We start from the raw sequence: 18,685 nt of genomic DNA on the forward strand, positions 1-18,685 counted from the left end.
CAGGCCCGGGCGCCCTCCACAAGCAGCGTGGGGAGGGCCGTTCGCTCGCCGGGAAACCTGAGCCGAGGCCGCGCTGCCAGCAGCGACGCAAGCCTGAGTGCGCGGGGCCAGGACGCGGGGGCGGGGGCGGCCCGGAGGAGCGGAGGCCGCCAGCACTGGAGGCAGCTGCTGGTTCAGTAGCTGGGAGAAGCCATTAACGGCGCTTGGCGCGAGAGCAGAGGGGACCACGGGCTCTGGACGCAGACAGGCCCGGCTGCATCCCTGCGGGAACCTGACTCACAGCCCAGGCAGGGTCAGGGGCACCGGGGAGCCGCCAAGGCTGCACCCCAGTCCCAGACTCCAGACCCCAGTGGAGGCCCTTGTGGGGGACGGCCCCAGGCCAGCACCACGGGGCACAGGAAAGGGACAGCAGAGGGCGGCTCCTCCGGCCAGAGTTGACGGCCACCCAGATCCCTCAGCCTGCTACGCTTTCCTGACAAACACGGCCACAGGCAGGGGGAGGGTGGGTGACTGCATCCTCTGCCTGAGCGGCCACCCGGCCTCAGTTTCTCCCAACCGCTCAAATCAAAGCGGAGGGGCTGCTTCTGCAAAGGCCGAGCAGCCCCCTTGCCCCGCCCCTCCACCCCAGCCCACCTCCCCGGGGGTCCCAGCGGCTGGATGAGATCACGTCTGTGAAGCTCCAGGCGCGGTGGGAGAGGGGTGAGGTGGCCATGCGGGGGCGGGGCAGCCGCAGCTCAGCCGGCTCCTGGGGGCCCCCCACTGCCGGCGGCAGGACCCCAGCCAGGCCCAGCGCCTCCTCCAGGGGCTCCGCCCGCCTCCCTCCGCCTGCTCGCTGCTGCCTGCGCACCTGGGGGAGGGGAATAAGACACCAAGAGCTGGAGTACAGCTCTCCTGTGAGGGGCTGCTCAGGTCTTCAAAAGTCAGCGTCCAGCAGGGGTCCCTGAAGCGGTGAGAGGCCCTGAAGCCCCAGTGTCATCCAGGTCCAGGCCCTGGATCCAGACCCAGGAAGGGCAGGGAAGTGGCCTGAGGAGAAGGGGAGGTAGGTGGGCAGGGGGTGGCAGGGAGGCACCTCCCACCAGCAGGAGCTTGGCCCGAGACCTTCTCAGCATCACAGCCACTGCCACCCACGCGCTCCAGCTGAGATCGCCGCTCGCAGGAGCACACGCCCCAGCGGTGCCCTCCCTGCCCTGCTACCAGGGGCCCTCTCCACAGCCCTGAAGGGCCTCGGCAGTGAGGTCGGCCCTCTCTAAGCCAGCTCTGCCCAGTGCCGAGGAGGACCATGGTCCTGGTGCCACGGCCACCTCCAAGGACACGGGGCTGCCTGACGGGCCCTGCTCTCCTCACCCCACTGTCTCACGGGAGAGCTGCAGGCTGTCTCCCACCTCCCAAGCCTCTTTCCTGCCCACCTGTGGCCCCAAATCACTCCCCTAGGGCCACCCCACTTTGCTCCAAGGGAACAGAGGCCCAGGCAGATGCGGACTTCTCTGGACGGGAGGCATCTGTCCGGGCCTGGCCTGGCTCCTGAAAGCTGAGCTCTGCCGCCCCCTCGAGCCGCTGGCCGGCTGTGCTGGCAGGAGCACCGGGCAGCACCCGGGCTCCCTCGCTGTCACTCAGACCAACATATGGGATAGTCATCACTGGAGGAAGCAGCCCCCACATCCCTGGCCGGCTTCCTCCCAGCACAGCAGGGGGCTGCCCACCCGGCAGGCGGCGGTGGCACTGGACAGGCCTGGCAAAGCACCCCCAGGGGCAGCAGGGTCCCACAGGCCCCGCCAAGGCCCCTCCCCCGGCCTCCGCGCTCCGTTTACAATCATCATCGATTTCTCAAAATACCAAATATAAAAAAGTAGCCGACAGGATGTGGCTGCCGACAGCCAGAGCCCCTGGGAGGGGGAGGGGAGACAGGCAGGGAGTACGCGGCGTGGCCCCCCCGCTCTGAGTGAGCCCGCTGCTCCGGCCAGGAAACCAATTTATTTTGTTTTGTCTCTGTTCTCTGAACGCGCAGCAGAGACCGGATCGGGCGGGCGGCCAAGGCTCCTGCAGCCACAGCCAAGAGAGCCGAAGGATGGGGGAAGAACCTGGGGGGAGGGGGGCGCGTGTCTCCCCCAGGCCCCCCGGGGACAGTTCCTGACAGGCAGGCAGGAAGAGCTCCTTCGGGAAGGCCCTACACCAAAGCCTTCTCCTTCCCCCGCAGCCCCCAGGGCCCAAAGGGGACTCCGCCTCACACCCAGGTGCTCCACTGGGACCACAGTCCTACCCTGGGGCCAGGCCACACTGAGGAGGGTATAGGCAGGCACTGCCTCTGGCTTCAGAGCTTCTCAGAGCTTCCAGCCCCTCCCAAATGAGGGCAGCCCCCCGCAGCCAAATCTGCTCTTGGACACAGCCCAGTGCCAGCCTCTCCACGCCGGCGGAACCCAGCCCAGTGCCAGCCTCTCCACGCTGGCGGAGCCCAGCCCGGTGCCAGCCTCTCCACGCTGGTGGAGCCCAGCCCGGTGCCAGCCTCTCCACGCTGGTGGAGCCCAGCCCAGCAGCACGCATCCCCCTTCGCCTGCAAGCTCCTTATGAGAAACAGCCGACCTCCTGCCCCTCCTGAGATGTGCTCCTGGGACCCAGTCAGAGGTCCAGAGGCAACGGCCCCAGCCCACATCAGCCACCACCAGGGGTAGGGGGCAGGGGGACCCCAGGGGAAGGGAAGGGCCACCGCTGCCCAGAACATCAGGACATTAGGAGGTGGCCCTGGCCCTGTTCTGCCCGCCTGGCCCACAGCCAACCTGTGGCCCACCCCACAGCACACACAACAGGGGCACCACCCATGCCCGTGACCCCCACCCCGACCATGACCCCCACCCAGACCATGCACGCCACGCCCAGGGAGCCCACGGCCACCCTGCAGACGCCACAGGAGCCCCCAGAGCCCGTCCACAGGCCAGACACAGGGGCACGGAGCCACACCCAGGTCCTTCCCCTTCACAAGCCATGATGACACACATACATTGCAGTCTTGTGTCCCAGACCCCAAAATTGCTCTTGCAGATGGGGAAGCAGGACGCCCACGTGGGCCTCGGCTCCAACAGTGCGGCCCACCTGCGGCAGGTCCCAGCACCCCCAGGGCAACCCCAGCCCCAACCCCCAGCACCTGCTAGGCTGTGATGGAAGCCGCCCCACCCTGCCCAGTGGGAAGCAGCCCCAGTCCTACCTCCTCATCAGAGCTGTCCTCCGCATACTCATCCCCAATCCGGGCGCTCGCCATCTCTGTCCTCGGGCAAGGGGTGCTGGCCTGCAGAGAGAGAGAGAAAATGGTTACTTCAGGGGATACAGGGTACCCTTTGACCTTGGGGGGATCCCAGGAAGCCCACCACCCCGAAATCTCCGAGCAGCTCCAGCCTGGCCCAGGCCTCAGCACAAGGCCGAAAACACCCAGCTCTAAGGGGGCCTCTGGGGGCTGTGGCTGGCACCCGGCGCCGCAGGTCCTGCCCACGGCCCTGTCCTCTGTGAGGGCTGGACTGCAGCCTCCCGGGGCCTCTGTCCCTGGGCTGACACGGGTGTCAGGCTAGACACGGAGGCCACTGGGGCAGTCAGGAGCAAAGCCGCCAGCTGAGGACTAAGATCCACCGCCAACCACCCCGTACCCCCATTCATGTCAAAGCCACAGGACTCCTCCCAGAGGCCCCACATGGCGCTCCTGCCAAGCCCCTCCTGGGACGGGGGCAACATGGTCAGGGGCAAGAAGGAGACACAGCCGTCGCAGCAGGGTCACTGGGGCCAATGCTCTTGAAGGGGTGGGGGACACACATTGTCCACCCATCCCGGGGGCCACGTCCAGCCCAGTCCAGACAGCAGAGGGCCCAGAGAGGGCCCCGAACACTCAGAAGGCCTGCCCAGCATTCTCCCACCCACCACGTCCACAGCCCAGGCTGACCCCATCCCGCCGGGTCACAGAGTGGGCGCCACTGAGAATTCACATCCCAACCTGGAAAACAGATTCTGCCCTCGACTGCGGAGGTGAGGATGGCTCCAACCGGATCGGGTTTACTGGCGGAACCAAGGCTGATGGGGAAAACAGGCCCACCTCTCACCCGTGGGGGCAGTAAAGTGCTCGGGCGCAGGAACCCCAGAGCGAGGGCGGGCACGCCCCCACCCCCGCCCCGAGCCCCTCTTCTCTCCGGCCCGGGCTCCTCCCCTGCCTGTTTTTTCCTTCAATATAAAGAGAGATGGGAGACTAAGTTTTTTCCCAGGCCAGTAACAAGGAAGGATTAAGTTTCCACGTCTCCCCCTGCTGCTGACAGTGGCCTGGGGCGCTCAGTGACACGGAGCTCTTGCCCCTGCCTGGAGCACATGAGCCCCCACAGCCGCAGCAGATCCGTGACCCCGGCCCCAAGCCCCAGACGTGCACAAGGGCAGTTCCACACCCAGCTGCGGTCGGCTGCCCCCGCCTGGCCTCTGCGGATGGGTACCGGGCTGGGCTCCTGACCCCTCACAGTGGCCAGGGCTGAAGCACCGCAACCTGGAGTCCCAGCCTCACTGCTCATGGGCCGCAGTCCCAGGGTCCTGGCAGGTGACAAAAGACTTGTCACCCAGCGCTCTGTGCCCCGTGGCCCCTGTGCTGGATGTGGACAGGCCACGGCACAGGCAGGCTCTGGGCAGGGGGCAGAGGTGGCCTTCAGAGGTGCTGGGTTCCCAGGGGTGCAGCATCCCCGTGGGACAGCTGTGGGGCACAGAGTCCACCAGGGGGCGACAGCGCTCAGCCAGGCCCAGCGCCCGAAGGGCAGGGGCGGTGCAGGCAGGGGCGACGTGGGCAGGGGCGGCCACTGCTGGAAACTGCCTGACCTAGAAGGCCCCTTCAGATTTTGGAGGCAGATGCTGTGGGGCATTGAACGTATTTTTTTTAATTTAAAAATCAGAGGAAAAGGCCACTAAAACCCTAACGACACAGACAACAGAACACGAGCCCACGCCACGCTCCGGACTCCTGGGGACAGGACCCCCTCCCGCCACGCCCATGCCTGGAGTCAGCCCAGATTCTCCAGGGTCTCCAGCACCACCCGCAGTGTGCGTGGCCTGACCGAGGACCTCCGCTGCTGGGGGGACACAAGGGATGCGGGGTCCACGTGCAGGGGTCCCTGAGGAGGGGTCGGGCCTGATGGAGCGCGAGAGTTGTGTGAGGGTGAAGTAAAAGCTGAGAGATGGGCAGGCAAGCGCCACTGGGCAGAGGCAGGCGGGTCTGAAGGACCAACGGGTGGGCAGGGAGCCGCCGAGGGGCAGCGCAAGGACGAGGTGCCAGGAGCTCGGCAGTGCCAGCAGGAGGCGGGGCCACTGGGGCCAAGGAAAGGCTGCTGCAGTCCCTGAACCCTGTGTGGCCTCTGCCCAGCCCCAGGGCTAGAATGTCACCATGAGGACCAAAGGGAGAAACCCACAGTGGGCTCAGCCAGCCAGAAACGGTGTCCAAGCACATGAGCCCCCTACTGTGACCACACCAGAGCCTCCCCTCCCCAGCATCAGGCCAGCCAGGCCGTGCCCCACTGCCACCAACCAGGCATGAGACACGGGCTCTGCCCTCACCTCCTGGGAGAGGATGGTGACAGAGCTGCGGTGTCCTGGTTCGGTGGGAAGAGAACTCTGCTCCCAGGGCTGCCCACAGGAGGGTTCTGCTGGAGACGTGGACAGCAGGAGGGAAGCAGTCCTAACTTGCCCGGAGACCAGAGCCAGAACATCGCTGTCGGGGTGCCAAGGACGCCAAGAGAACCCAGCGCTGCACCAAGACCCCACACCCAGCACCTCAGCACGGCCAAGGCTCCCCAGGGCCCTGCCCACGCTAGCCGCAGGGTGCCCAGCACAGAGACAGGCTGGTATCCAAGAGCTCTGTGCCGATGGCTCGTGTGACAGCAACGACTCATCAACAGGTACCTAGGAAACCCACATTTTGTTTTAAAGAAAGTACATCAGCAGGAACTGAAAAGCCCAGAGAAAATACAGCCGAAAAACATCCCTTTTTACTCAGGGAAAAGGAAGGTAACTCGGGGGAGGAGCCCAAGAGTGGCAGGGTCGTTCCCAGGCATGGAGGCCAACCCTGCATGAGGCACTGGCCATGTGTGCTGCCACCAGAGGCCCCAAGACCACCACGGGCCACGACCGCCATGGGCCATGACCCCCATGGGCCTCAAGACCACCACAGGCCACGACCACCACGGGTCTCAAGACCATCATGGGTCTCAAGGACAGGCCCCAAGACCACTGCGTGCCACGACCGCCACAGGCCACAACTGCCACAGGCCCCCTATACCACCATGGGCCCTGACAATCACAGGCCACAACCACCATGGGCCACGACCACCACAGGCCCCAAGACCACCATGGCCAAGACCACCACCAGCCATGTGCTCAGCCACCTTAGGACCACCACAGACCAGAGACCACTCCACAGCACTGTGACTCGGTGCCCCACTGCAGACAGCTGTGCAGAGAGGGGCCCAAGGACCCCCATCTGCCAGGCCTGGTGTAGATGAGACCCTGGCAGTGGAATGAGGTTCTGGGGAGCGCTGGGGGAAGAGACTATTTGGCAAGCGTAAGGGTGACTGTGCCCACTTTAAAACACGGCCACAAACCTCTGATTTTCATCGCATCAAGAGACAGAGTCTATGTCCCCCCCGCCGCAAATCTGGGTGGGCTTGTGGCTGCTTTACCCACCCAAGGGAGGCAGCCCACACTGACACCACAGGATTCTGGGCTGAGGTCGTGAAGGCCGTGTGGCTCTGCCTGGCACGGGAGACCACGTCCTTGCAGCCCCGAGCCCTGGGAGAGGGGACAGCTGGACAGGGGTACCCTTTGTGAACATGGCTGTCAGGGGCGGTCTGGACACACAAGAGGCCCGGCTGTGCTCACCCGAGATCCTCACCCAAGTCCCAGAGCACAGGATGTGAGCTGAGTGTCAATCTTCCTCAGGTGGAATGTACCAGAACCCTCTGGGGCTCCCCGGCCCCTCAGCATGACACTGTACTCAGGGTGTACTGACCCTGCTGCTTTCGGCCTGAACTCTGACCCCTCGAATCCAGAATGCTACAAAATATCTGTTTGATGCTGCAAAGTGCCAGGGCAGGTGGCAGAACAGCTGCCTGACTCCCCCATGGGGGCCAAGAAGCTTGGAGCTGGCAGTCTTCAAAAGAACCCAAAGCAAGGCCACAGGCAGAGGCAACAGCGGAGTTTACCACCAGCCCTGGCCCCTGGATCCATCCCCAGCTCTGTGGTCCACACCCAGGCAACTTCTTCACCACTGACCAGCTGGTGAGAATCACTGGGCAGCCCCTTTCCAGACTCCACAGAGCTGCAGCTCCAGACCACTCTCCAGCAGACGGCACCAGCACCCAGACCCCAGAACCACAGCGACAGGGGGCCCGAGCCCAGGGTTCCCAGGCTGCAGCAACACGCCCTGCCACCTGCCATTCCCAGAGCCTTCGCTGAGACGCTGGCGGGATCCCCTGCCCAAGAGTCTGCATTATGCTCCGGCACAGGCCAAACTCTCCTTAAATTATCTGGGAAGGCCGGGCCCAGTGGCTCACACCTGTCATCCCAGCACTTTGGGAGACCGAGGCAGGCGGATCAGTTGAGGTTAAGAGTTCGAGACCAGACTGGCCTACATGGAAAACCCTGCCTCTACTAAAAATACAAAAAATTAGCTGGGCTTGGTGGCGCTCACCTGTAATCACAGCGGGAGGCTGAGGCAGGAGAACTGCTTGAATCTGGGGGGTGGAGACTGCAGTGAGCTAAGATCAGGCTATTGCACTCCAGCCCGGGTGACAGACAGACTCTTGTCTCAGAAAAAAAAAAAAATCTGGAATCATCACTTTAATACCAGGTCTTCGGCCTTCTCTCACTTTCATACCAGATCTTAGGCCTTCTCTCACTTTAATACCAGGTCTTAGGCCTTCTCTCAGTTTAATACCAGGTCTTCGGCCTTCTCTCAGTTTCATACCAGGTCTTCTGCCTTCTCTCACTTTAATACCAGGTCTTTGGCCTTCTCTCAGTTTAATACCAGGTCTTCGGCCTTCTCTCACTTTCATGCCAGGTCTTAGGCCTTCTCTCACTTTAATACCAGGTCTTAGGCCTTCTCTCAGTTTAATACCAGGTCTTTGGCCTTCTCTCAGTTTCATACCAGGTCTTAGGCCTTCTCTCAGTTTAATACCAGGTCTTCAGCCTTCTCTCAGTTTCATACCAGGTCTTAGGCCTTCTCTCAGTTTAATACCAGGTCTTTGGCCTTCCCTCACTTTCATACCAGGTCTTCGGCCTTCTCTCACTTTCATACCAGGTCTTAGGCCTTCTCTCACTTTCATACCAGGTCTTCGGCCTTCTCTCAGTTTAATACCAGGTCTTAGGCCTTCTCTCAGTTTAATACCAGGTCTTCGGCCTTCCCTCTCTTTCATACCAGGTCTTAGGCCTTCTCTCACTTTAATACCAGGTCTTAGGCCTTCTCTCACTTTAATACCAGGTCTTAGGCCTTCTCTCACTTTAATACCAGGTCTTAGGCCTTCTCTCAGTTTAATACCAGGTCTTCGGCCTTCTCTCACTTTAATACAAGGTCTTAGGCCTTCTCTCACTTTAATACCAGGTCTTCGGCCTTCTCTCAGTTTCATACCAGGTCTTAGGCCTTCTCTCACTTTAATACCAGGTCTTAGGCCTTCTCTCACTTTAATACCAGGTCTTAGGCCTTCTCTCACTTTAATACCAGGTCTTAGGCCTTCTCTCACTTTAATACCAGGTCTTAGGCCTTCTCTCACTTTCATACCAGGTCTTAGGCCTTCTCTCACTTTCATACCAGGTCTTCGGCCTTCTCTCACTTTCATACCAGGTCTTCGGCCTTCTCTCACTTTCATACCAGGTCTTCGGCCTTCTCTCACTTTCATACCAGGTCTTAGGCTTTCTCTCACTTTAATACCAGGTCTTAGGCCTTCTCTCACTTTCATACCAGGTCTTCGGCCTTCTCTCACTTTAATACCAGGTCTTAGGCCTTCTCTCACTTTCATACCAGGTCTTAGGCCTTCTCTCACTTTCATACCAGGTCTTCAGCCTTCTCTCACTTTCATACCAGGTCTTCGGCCTTCTCTCACTTTCATACCAGGTCTTCGGCCTTCTCTCACTTTCATACCAGGTCTTAGGCCTTCTCTCACTTTCATACCAGGTCTTCGGCCTTCTCTCACTTTAATACCAGGTCTTAGGCCTTCTCTCACTTTCATACCAGGTCTTAGGCCTTCTCTCAGTTTAATACCAGGTCTTAGGCCTTCTCTCACTTTCATACCAGGTCTTAGGCCTTCTCTCACTTTAATACCAGGTCTTAGGCCTTCTCTCACTTTCATACCAGGTCTTAGGCCTTCTCTCACTTTCATACCAGGTCTTAGGCCTTCTCTCAGTTTAATACCAGGTCTTTGGCCTTCTCTCACTTTAATACCAGGTCTTAGGCCTTCTCTCACTTTCATACCAGGTCTTCGGCCTTCCCTCTCTTTCATACCAGGTCTTTGGCCTTCTCTCACTTTAATACCAGGTCTTCGGCCTTCTCTCACTTTCATACCAGGTCTTCGGCCTTCCCTCACTTTCATACCAGGTCTTAGGCCTTCTCTCACTTTAATACCAGGTCTTAGGCCTTCTCTCACTTTAATACCAGGTCTTCGGCCTTCTCTCACTTTCATACCAGGTCTTCGGCCTTCCCTCACTTTCATACCAGGTCTTTGGCCTTCTCTCACTTTAATACCAGGTCTTAGGCCTTCTCTTACTAGTGCTTTTTTCTTTCAAGACAGAGTCCCACTCACTCTGTCACCCAGGATGGAGGCCGTGGCATGATCTCAGCTTACTCTAACTTCCACCTCCCAGGCTCAAGCAATTCACATGAGGTTTCACCATGTTGGCCGGGCTGGTCTCGAACTCCTCAAGTGATCCGCCCACCTCGGCCTCCCAAAGTGCTGGGATTACAGGTTTGGCTCACCACACCCAGTCTTTTCTCACATTCTTGACTGTGACAAGCAGATTAAACTGATAAAAACAGAAACTTCTGCACAAAATAATAAAAAGAAAAAACTCACATAAATGAAAAGACAAAACCAAGCAAAGCTGGGAAAAAAATGAATCTAAATGAGCACAGAAAGGAAAAAACAGCTCTGAGCGCACAGACCCCACAGATCCACTAGACACCAGCGATAAAGAGAAGGCCCTGCAACCAGTCCTCACTCCGGTGAGCCCGCGGCCTGCGCTGCCGTGTGCTGCTGGAGAGGGGACAGGGAGCGAGGCACAGGCCGGCAGGAGGCAGCTTCCTCCCTGGCTGGTCAGTGGAGTGCTGGGAGCACCCGTGTCAGGGGTGCTGCAGGGCAGGGAGCACACAGCCCAGGGCGCCCCTCCAGTGGGATGGCTCGCAGACACAGTCAACAGCTGGAAGGGCAGGGGCTGCAGAAAGTCCCAGGGAGTAGGAACCAGGCCAGGAGACAGAACTCGTGGGTCATCAGGTGGCACAGAACGCAATTAAGAGGCAGGACTGCCAGGCCCGAGGCAGGGAGGCTGGAGATGGGGTGGGCCCTGGGGTGAGGCTGGCCCACCAAGCTCCTGCCAGAGCAGGTGGACCCAGAAAGAGGGGTCACTGTAGCAGGGACGCGAAGGGTGGGGAAGGGATGCCTGCCCTCAAACCACACAAACACAAAAATAAATCAAACCCACTGGCCCCAAGCAGGCTACTAGCAACAGCTGTGGGCCCTGCCGTGGCCAAGACCAGATACCCCAGGGAAGGAAGAGGGAGGTACAGCACCCACCCCATCTTCTTGGGCCCTGTCCCTGTCCTCATCCCTATCCTCTGACCACCCCCCAGACACAGAGTACCCTTCTTCACCTTCACTCCTGAGCTCCTTGTGCCAACAGTCAGGGGAGGAGCTGCAAAGGGCACAGCCAGACCCTGCTCCTTGAGTGCACCTCACAAAACACCAGGACTCCTGACCCCAGAAACACAGACAGCAAATGCTCGTTGTTGAAAGGCACTATGGTGGCCAGGTGCGGTGGCTCACGCCTGTAATCCCAGCACTTTGGGAGGCCAAGGCAGGTGGATTACCTGAGGTCAGGAGTTCAAGACCAGCCTGGCCAACATGGTGACACTCCCTCTCTACTAAAAATACAAAAAAAAAAAAAAATTACCCGAGCGTGATGGCTGGCATCTGTAATCCCAGCTACTCAGGAGGCTGAGGCACGAGAATCGCTTGAACCCAGGAGGCGGAAGTTGCAGTGAGCCGAGATCGTGCCACTGCACTCCAGCCTGGGCGATAAGAGCAAAAAAACTCCATCTCAAAAAAAAAAAAAAAAAAAAAAGAAAGGCTCCATGGTTTGGGGCAGTTTGTTATGGTGCCAGATAACAAAACAAACAAACAGAGAGAAAACAGCAAAGGGCTCCTGGCCCAGGGAGCTCAGACCAAAATGACAAGAACCAGCTAGCTGTCCTGCCCTTGGGCAACAGCCATGAGGGTTTCCAGCCAGCTAAGTGCATGGATGATGCCGCCACAGGGAAGAGACAGAAGGGCTTCTGGGACTGGGACCACAGGCACGCACCGCCACGCCTGGCTCATTTTTTAAATTTTCTGTAAAAATGGGGGTCTCATTACATGGCACAGGCTGGTCTTGAACTTCTGGGCTCAAGAGATCCACCTGCCTTGGCCTCACCAAAGTGCTGGGATTACAGGTGTGAGCCACTGGGCCCGGCCTGTGACTCATTCTTTTTATTTTTATTTTTTCAGTTAAGCCCAGCTGTGCAAGCCTCATTCTTAAAGAAAGAAAAACATCACTAAACAAGAGAAAAAGATGAAGCAGCAACACCATGAGGGAGGCTGGTGGCGGGAAAGCAGCTGAGGGGCGGCTGCAGTAGTGCATGGCATCACCGCCTAGCGGAGGGACGCTCCAAGCACCTTCACAATTAAATGCATTGACGGCCAGGTGCAGCGGCTCACGCCTGTCATCCCAGCACTTCGGGAGGCCAAGGCAGGTGGATCACCTGAGGTCAGGAGTTCGAGACCAGCTCAGCCAACATGGTGAAACCCGTCTCTCCTAAAAATACAGACATTAGCCGGGCGTGATGACGGGCGTCTGTAATCCCAGCTACTCAGGAGGCTGAGGCGGGAGAATCACTTGAACCCACGAGGTGGAGGTTGCAGTGAGCCGAGATTGCACCACCGTACTCCAGCCTGGGCGACAGAGCGAGACTCTGTCTCAAAAAACAAAACAAAACAAAACAAAACAAAACTAGCCAGGCATGGTGGCGGGAGCCTGTAGTCCCAGCTACCAGGGAGGCTGAGGTAGGAGGATCCCTTGAGCCCAGGAAGTTGAGGTTTTGGTGAGCCAACATCGCACCACTGCCCTCCAGCCTGAGTGACAGAGTGAGGCCCTGTCTCAAACAAAAAAAAAGCATTTATCCTTTGACCTAGAAATTCTCTTGGAATTTTCCCCAAGAATGGTGTGCACATGTGAGAAACAGCACGTTACTGTCAGGTCAACTGTAAGAGCAAAAGCCTGCAACTGCCCACCCACTGGAGCTGTTGAGGCCGAGCTGCCAGGCACTCTGCGGGCACCAAGCACTGTACAAACCAGAGCCATGGCCTCCCTGACAGAACCATCCTGAGACAGCGCACGGCTGCCCCTTCTCTTAAGAAACCACCATTCAAAAACTCTGTGCGAGTTTGGATATGTCTAGAACATCCTGGAAAGAGACTTCAGCACTGGAAACAGTAGTTGCCTGGATGCAGCAACAGGAGCCAGGAGGCAAGGGTAGGAGACTCGTTCCCTGGCACACCCCTCAGGAGCACCTGAGCATCCAAAGGTGCCCTAGAACACCACGTGCAGCTGCTCACTGAATGCCACGTAATTCCACACAGTCCTTAGAAAGGAGGCAGGGTCGTGTGCATGTCAATGCTAAAGGCCTGAGGGCAGAAAGCCAGAGGGAAGCCTGTGGCCCGGCCCTGAAGCCAGAAGCACGCCCACCCTGGGTCCACCCAGACAGGTCCGGAGCCCTTGGCAGGTCTCCACAGGGGCCGCCAGCAGCTGACCCCAGCAGTCACCGGGCTCCCTGCTACAAGGGCCTCCCACTGTGGGGCTCTCAGCAGGACGCCCCTGGCCTGTCTGGGTTGGTTTGGGGCACACACTTAGAATCAGATTTATGGAGGAGGCTCTCTGAAGGTGACCCATCAGCCACATCGCTGCCAGGATGGCAGAGATGAACAAAAGCCGCAGCTCCCTCCCATGCCAGTCACACAGCCCCTTCTTCACAGCACCATCGGGGCCGGGTATATGCACCGAGGGCTAGGCGGCCTGGGGAGTGAGGCCCTCGCCCTGCCTGACTTCGTGTGTCCCTGAGGTGTCCGTGACATGACACACGCATGCTGCCTGATGCCCAGCCCCATCCCGCCACTGTTCCAGTCTGATGTGATGCTGTGGCTGGGATGTCCTTCAGACGCATGAGGCAGAGGCCACAGGGGCCACGTCTTGCCAACTACTGTGGAGGAAACAGCGACAGGAGGGAGTGGGGGGACAGGCAGAAGCACGTGGCAGAAGAGAAATTAGCAAAAACATCATCTCGTCCTTCAGGGGCTGCCAGGCAGACATTACCTTCACTTACCAAGTAGCCCACCGAGGCCCATGAACTATCTGCAAGACCACACGAGTGGCCGTGGCCAGGACCACGGAATCCCAAGTGTGCCCAGTGCAGGGCAAGGACACTCAGCAGCAGGAGAAGCTGCTGTGTCGCTGTGGGGTGAATTCCCAGAACCAAGGGGCACTGATTCTAGAAGCCGCTCAACGGAAGGGCTCTTGGGTTGAGGACCCAAAACCACTGGCAGGGGCATCAGGGGCAGAATCCTCCAGATGGCTGTGGCGGGCGAGGGTGTCTGGCAGAGCCCCCAGTGGCCCGGCCCCGTGGACCCATGATGCGAGTGGGAGGTGGCGGAGATACAGGCGTAAGGAGTCCTGGACTGCCTTCAGGATGACACAGAAACAGGCCTAACCTGAGGCCACTAACTGGGCATGACGGGGCCATCTTGGCGGCACCCTGGGAGGCCTCACGTGGCCACGCTCATGGAAGCCAAGAGAACATGCAGGAAGCAGCACTGGGCTGCCGGCTGAGTTTCCACCTGCAGGGCTGCACGATGGGAAAGGACTCCCACCATTCAAGAGGGGCGCGGAGGGCAGGCGGGAGGGAGTGGCCGCTCAGCAGGCCAAGGTGCCTGGGTGGCTTCTGATGAACAGGGGGGAAAAGGGAGGGGTTCCCACTAAGAAGCTGAAAGCACCCCCACCTCATCAATTCATTCTCCTGACCTGGAAGAATTTAAACCCAGTCATGAGGATCACACTTTAGAACTGAAAACACCCTGACAGAGCCCAAGGTGCCCCTCAGCTAAAGCACAGGACATGAGGGCAGGTGCATGGGCGCCACGGCAGGGCAGGGCCTCGGCCCCTCAGCTAAAGCACAGGACACGCGGGCAGGTGCACGGGCGCCACAACAGGGCGGGGCCTCAGGCAGGGCCTTGGGCCAGCCAGCAGTGTGGGGAACTCTGAGGACCGGCCCACCAGCCCGGCCGGCCTTGCCGCCTCAGGCCCTGCTGGATGACGGAGCACATAGACCACAGACAGCGGTGCTTTGGAAAACACCCTGCATGGGGCAGCCAGTTACGCGGTCACAGAAACCCGAGCAGGGCAATGGGCAGGGCAAGCACACACTCAGCAGTGCAGAGGACCTGGTGCTCCAGGGGCCAGGAGACAAGCAGCGAGAAGAGAAGATGGCGCCTCCCCAGACTCCACAGACACCTCTAGTACCTTTCAAGTACTTGGATATGTTATTATGAGAAAACATTGTTTTGGTTTTTGAGGCAGAGCCTCACTCTGTCACCCAGGCTGGAGTGCAGTGGGGAGATCTCGGCTCACTGCAACCTCCGCCTCCCGGGTTCAAGTGATTCTAACGCCTCAGCCTCCCGAGTAGCTGGGATTACAGACACGCACCACCACGCCCAGCTAATTTTTGTATTTTTAGTAGAGACAGGGTTTCACCATGTTAGCCAGGCTGGTCTTGAACTCCTGAGCTCAGGTGATCCATCCACCTTGGCCTCCCAAAGTGCTGGGATTACAGGCGTGAGCCACCACGCCCGCTTAAAGAATTTAATAAAAAAATCGTTAACATGTAAATGTGTAAATCCTTAATTTAAAAAGGGATAGAAGACCCAGAAAGATGTACATCAGACCACTAACTGTGCTCACGGGTTAGGTGTGAGGGCCCTGAGTGGGAGCTTCCACCCTACTGAATGGTGCTGCTACAATATCTACATTATTTTCCAGGATGTTATATCTCATAATTTTTTTTTGAAACAGGGTCTTGCTTGTCACCCAGGCTGGAGTGCAGTGGCTCTATCATAGCTCACTGCGACCTGGATTCCTGGGCTCAGGAGATCCTCCCACTTTGGCCTCTCGAGCTGCTGGGATTACAGGTATGAGCCACTGTGCCTGGCCCGGTATTGTATCATTTTAAAAACTCAAGAAGGGGTAACGTAGTTGTCCATAATCTTACAAACCACTGCCAACACAGCACATCATTTTTTCTCTGTGTATGTTAGTGGTATAATTAAAGCCTGAATTAAGTGTGATTTTAAATCTTTTCTTCCCAGCAAACAAGCCAACCCAACACAGCTAGCACGCAATGAACAAGCCATGGTTCCTTGGCTTCTATCACGGGGACCTCTGCCAAGGCCGTAACTTCCAGAACACCGAAACTACTGGGAGAGTAAATCCTTACAAACGATTTCCAGAATGTTTAGAGTAACAAATGCTGGGCTGGGCGCGGTGGCTCACACCTGTAATCCCAGCACTTTGGGAGGCCAAGGCAGGCAGATCACTTGAGGTCAGGCGTTCGAGACCAGCCTGGCCAACATGGTGAAACCCCGTCACTACTAAACATACAAAAAAAAATTAGCCGAGCCTGGTAGTGGGCACCTGTAATCCCAGCTACTCAGGAGGCTGAGACAGGAGAATTGTTTGAACCCAGGAGGTGGAAGATGCAGTGAGCCAAGATCGCCCCACTGCACTCCAGCCTGGGCAACAGAGCAAGACTCTGTCTTAGAAAAAAAAAAAAAAAAAGGCCGGGCGTGGTGGCTCACCTGAGGTCAGGAAATCGAGACCAGCCTGGCCAACATGGCAAAACCCTGTCTCTACTAAAAGTACAAAAATTAGCCGGGCGTGATGGCATGTACCTGTAATCCCAGCTACTAGAGAGGCTGAGGCAGGAGAATTGCTTGAACCCAGGGGACGGAGGTTGCAGTGAGCCAAGATCACACCACTGCACTCCAGCCTGGGCGACAGAGTGAGACTCTGTCTCAAAAAAATAAAAAATAAAAAAAAATAACAAATGCTGTGTTTTAGTTAAATTATGCTTTTCTCCTGTTGTTCTCAATAAGAGTAGGGTGCATCCTCCCCCACCATCGCTGCAACAGGTACAATGTTAAACCCTCTACCCGTCGGCTGCTCAGGACCCTGAAGCCCTGTGGGGTCAGGCCCGGCTGGGTTCCGTTGGGGCCCCCATGCCGCCTGCTTGAGCCCTGCCATGCTGCTCAGCTCCCTCCTCAGCTGGGTCCTGCCACTGGATTCCAAGCAGTAAAATCCCCACCTCGAGGAAACCCAGCCTGTTGCCAGGAGGGTTGCCCGAGCATCGTCTGACGGGGAAGGGCCTAGGCATGTGGATTTTCAGAGTTCCTGGGAACGGCACGCAACTGGGGATGGAAACCAGCGTCCTAGAGCCCAAGCGTGCCCCAGGTGCAGTGAAGGAGGGACGCCGGCCTTGGGGTTCTGAGGGACGGTGGAGAAGGCAGTACAGTGGCAGTCTCAGAAAGCCCAAGGCCACCTGCACATGGGGGACAGCCCTCAAGGGGGCTCCTCGCTCACCCACCTGCACCTGCTCCTCAGTGGTCTTTTCCATCCCACTGTGGCCCTCGTCATCAAGGGCTCCGGCCTCTCCCTCCTCGTCGCCTTCGTCATCATCCTCACTGCCGTCACTGCCGGAATCTTCCAGGCCTGAGAACACACTCTCCTCGCTGTCGGAGACGCCAGAATCGCTGCCGGTGCTGTGGCTGAGAGGAGAGGTGCAGAGGAGGGGGGGCTGCAAGGAAACACTGGGTTGGTGACAACTGCCCCTCCAGGCACGGGGCACTGAACACTGCAGGGAGTGCTGCCTCTCGCCCCTCCAGGCACCCACCAGCAGCTCCATGTGGCCTCCAGGACCACACCCCTCCAGTCACAAACTTCCACCAAAAGCATCCACCCAACCTGAGCCTTCCTCATCTTCTACCTCCACTGACAAGACAGCCTCTTGCCTTTGCCATCGACATTTTAATTCCTAGCACCTCACAGGGAAGGGGCTTTTCAAAGACAACCTCCTGCTCTCAGAGCTCAGCTCTCATCGCAAAACTAACACTGCTCTCTACCACCCGCTGACACTCCGGAGGCCCCGTGGGGTCAGGCCGGGCTGGACTCCACTGGGTCCCTCAGACAGCCTGCCTGAGCCCTCTCCACACCTCACCCTGGCATCCAAGGCCCCAAAGCCAAGAGGTCACTAGAAAAGGGGCTGGGGGCTGGAAGAGAAATGGGTCCCCAAAGGGCTTTTACCACCTGAAGCAGACGCCTCCTCATTTAACCAGATTGGGACCAACGATTGATCGGTAAATTGAAAGGATTGGCTGACGAGTCACAGGAATGATACAGACTCTAACCGCAACCACGCACCAACCCACCCACTCCTCTCTCTGAGCAGGACCACAGCTGCCTCTGAGCAGAGCCCTGCTGGCTGTGTGACACCGGCACACACAGTGTTTGGGTCCTTCACTGGCCTTAAAGGGTGGAACAAGAACTTAGACTCTTAGGAAGCAGTTGAAGGCCAGGCACAGTGGCTCACTCCTGTAATCCCAACACTTTGGGAGGCTGAGGCGGGTGGATCACCTGAGGTCAGGAGTTCAAGACCAGCCTGGCCAACGTGGTGAAACCATCTCTACTAAAAATACAAAAATTAGCTGGTAGTGGCAGGCACCTGTAATCCCAGCTACTCAGGAGGCTGAGTTAGCCAGGAGGTGGAAGCTGCAGTGAGCCAAGACTGCACCACTGCACTCTAGCCTGGGCAACAGAGCAAGGCTCTGTCTCAAAAAAAAAAAAAGAAAAGAAAAAAGAAAGAAAAGGAAAAGAAAAGAAAAAGGAAGCAGTTGAATGCAGAATTCTAGATTTTACTGTTTTCCTAATAGTTTACAAGTCTCACTTAAGGTATGACCTGCATGTATTAGCTATTGCATACCGAGTGTTCACACAATGCCTCTCTCACACAGAGTCACGATGTGTCTTGGTATTCAGTCGGCTACACAATCACAATAACTAGTGGAAATGGCATCCGTGGCCTGGGCGCAAACAACTGGCTCCTGAGGACCGTTTAGTCCAAGGGTGGAAGTCGCAGAACCTGGCGCCTAGAGTGGCCTGCGGGCCATTCAGCCCATGGGAGCCAGGATGAGTTGAGTTCGCTTCACAAAGCAATGGGGCAGTTTCAACAACCCAGCGCGGCCGCGGCCGAGGGGGCTGTGAGGGGCTGGCTGTCCATCCCCTCCACCACCCAATTTGATGATCCCCGCAACCAAGACAGGGCTGAGCTAGCAGAGAGCAACAG

At 58.1% G+C, this 18,685-nt stretch overlaps 1 protein-coding gene across 2 annotated transcripts in view; it reads right to left on the minus strand.

The window, feature by feature from the left end:
• BOP1 (BOP1 ribosomal biogenesis factor) overlaps window positions 1–18,685 on the minus strand; it is a 30,878-nt gene that overhangs the window by 11,578 nt on the left and 615 nt on the right. The window contains exons 2-3 of one of the 2 annotated variants that reach the window (XM_034966903.3): window positions 16,931–17,140; window positions 3,197–3,277 (exon numbers count right to left, since the gene is read on the minus strand). In XM_034966903.3, the coding sequence (XP_034822794.2) occupies window positions 3,197–3,277; window positions 16,931–17,140 (291 nt within the window). The remainder of the gene's footprint in view (window positions 1–3,196; window positions 3,278–16,930; window positions 17,141–18,685) is intronic. The other variant, XM_034966904.3, reaches the window with a different exon arrangement.

The sequence above is a fragment of the Pan paniscus genome, chromosome 7, assembly GCF_029289425.2.
Source record: "Pan paniscus chromosome 7, NHGRI_mPanPan1-v2.0_pri, whole genome shotgun sequence".
NCBI lineage: Eukaryota > Metazoa > Chordata > Mammalia > Primates > Hominidae > Pan > Pan paniscus.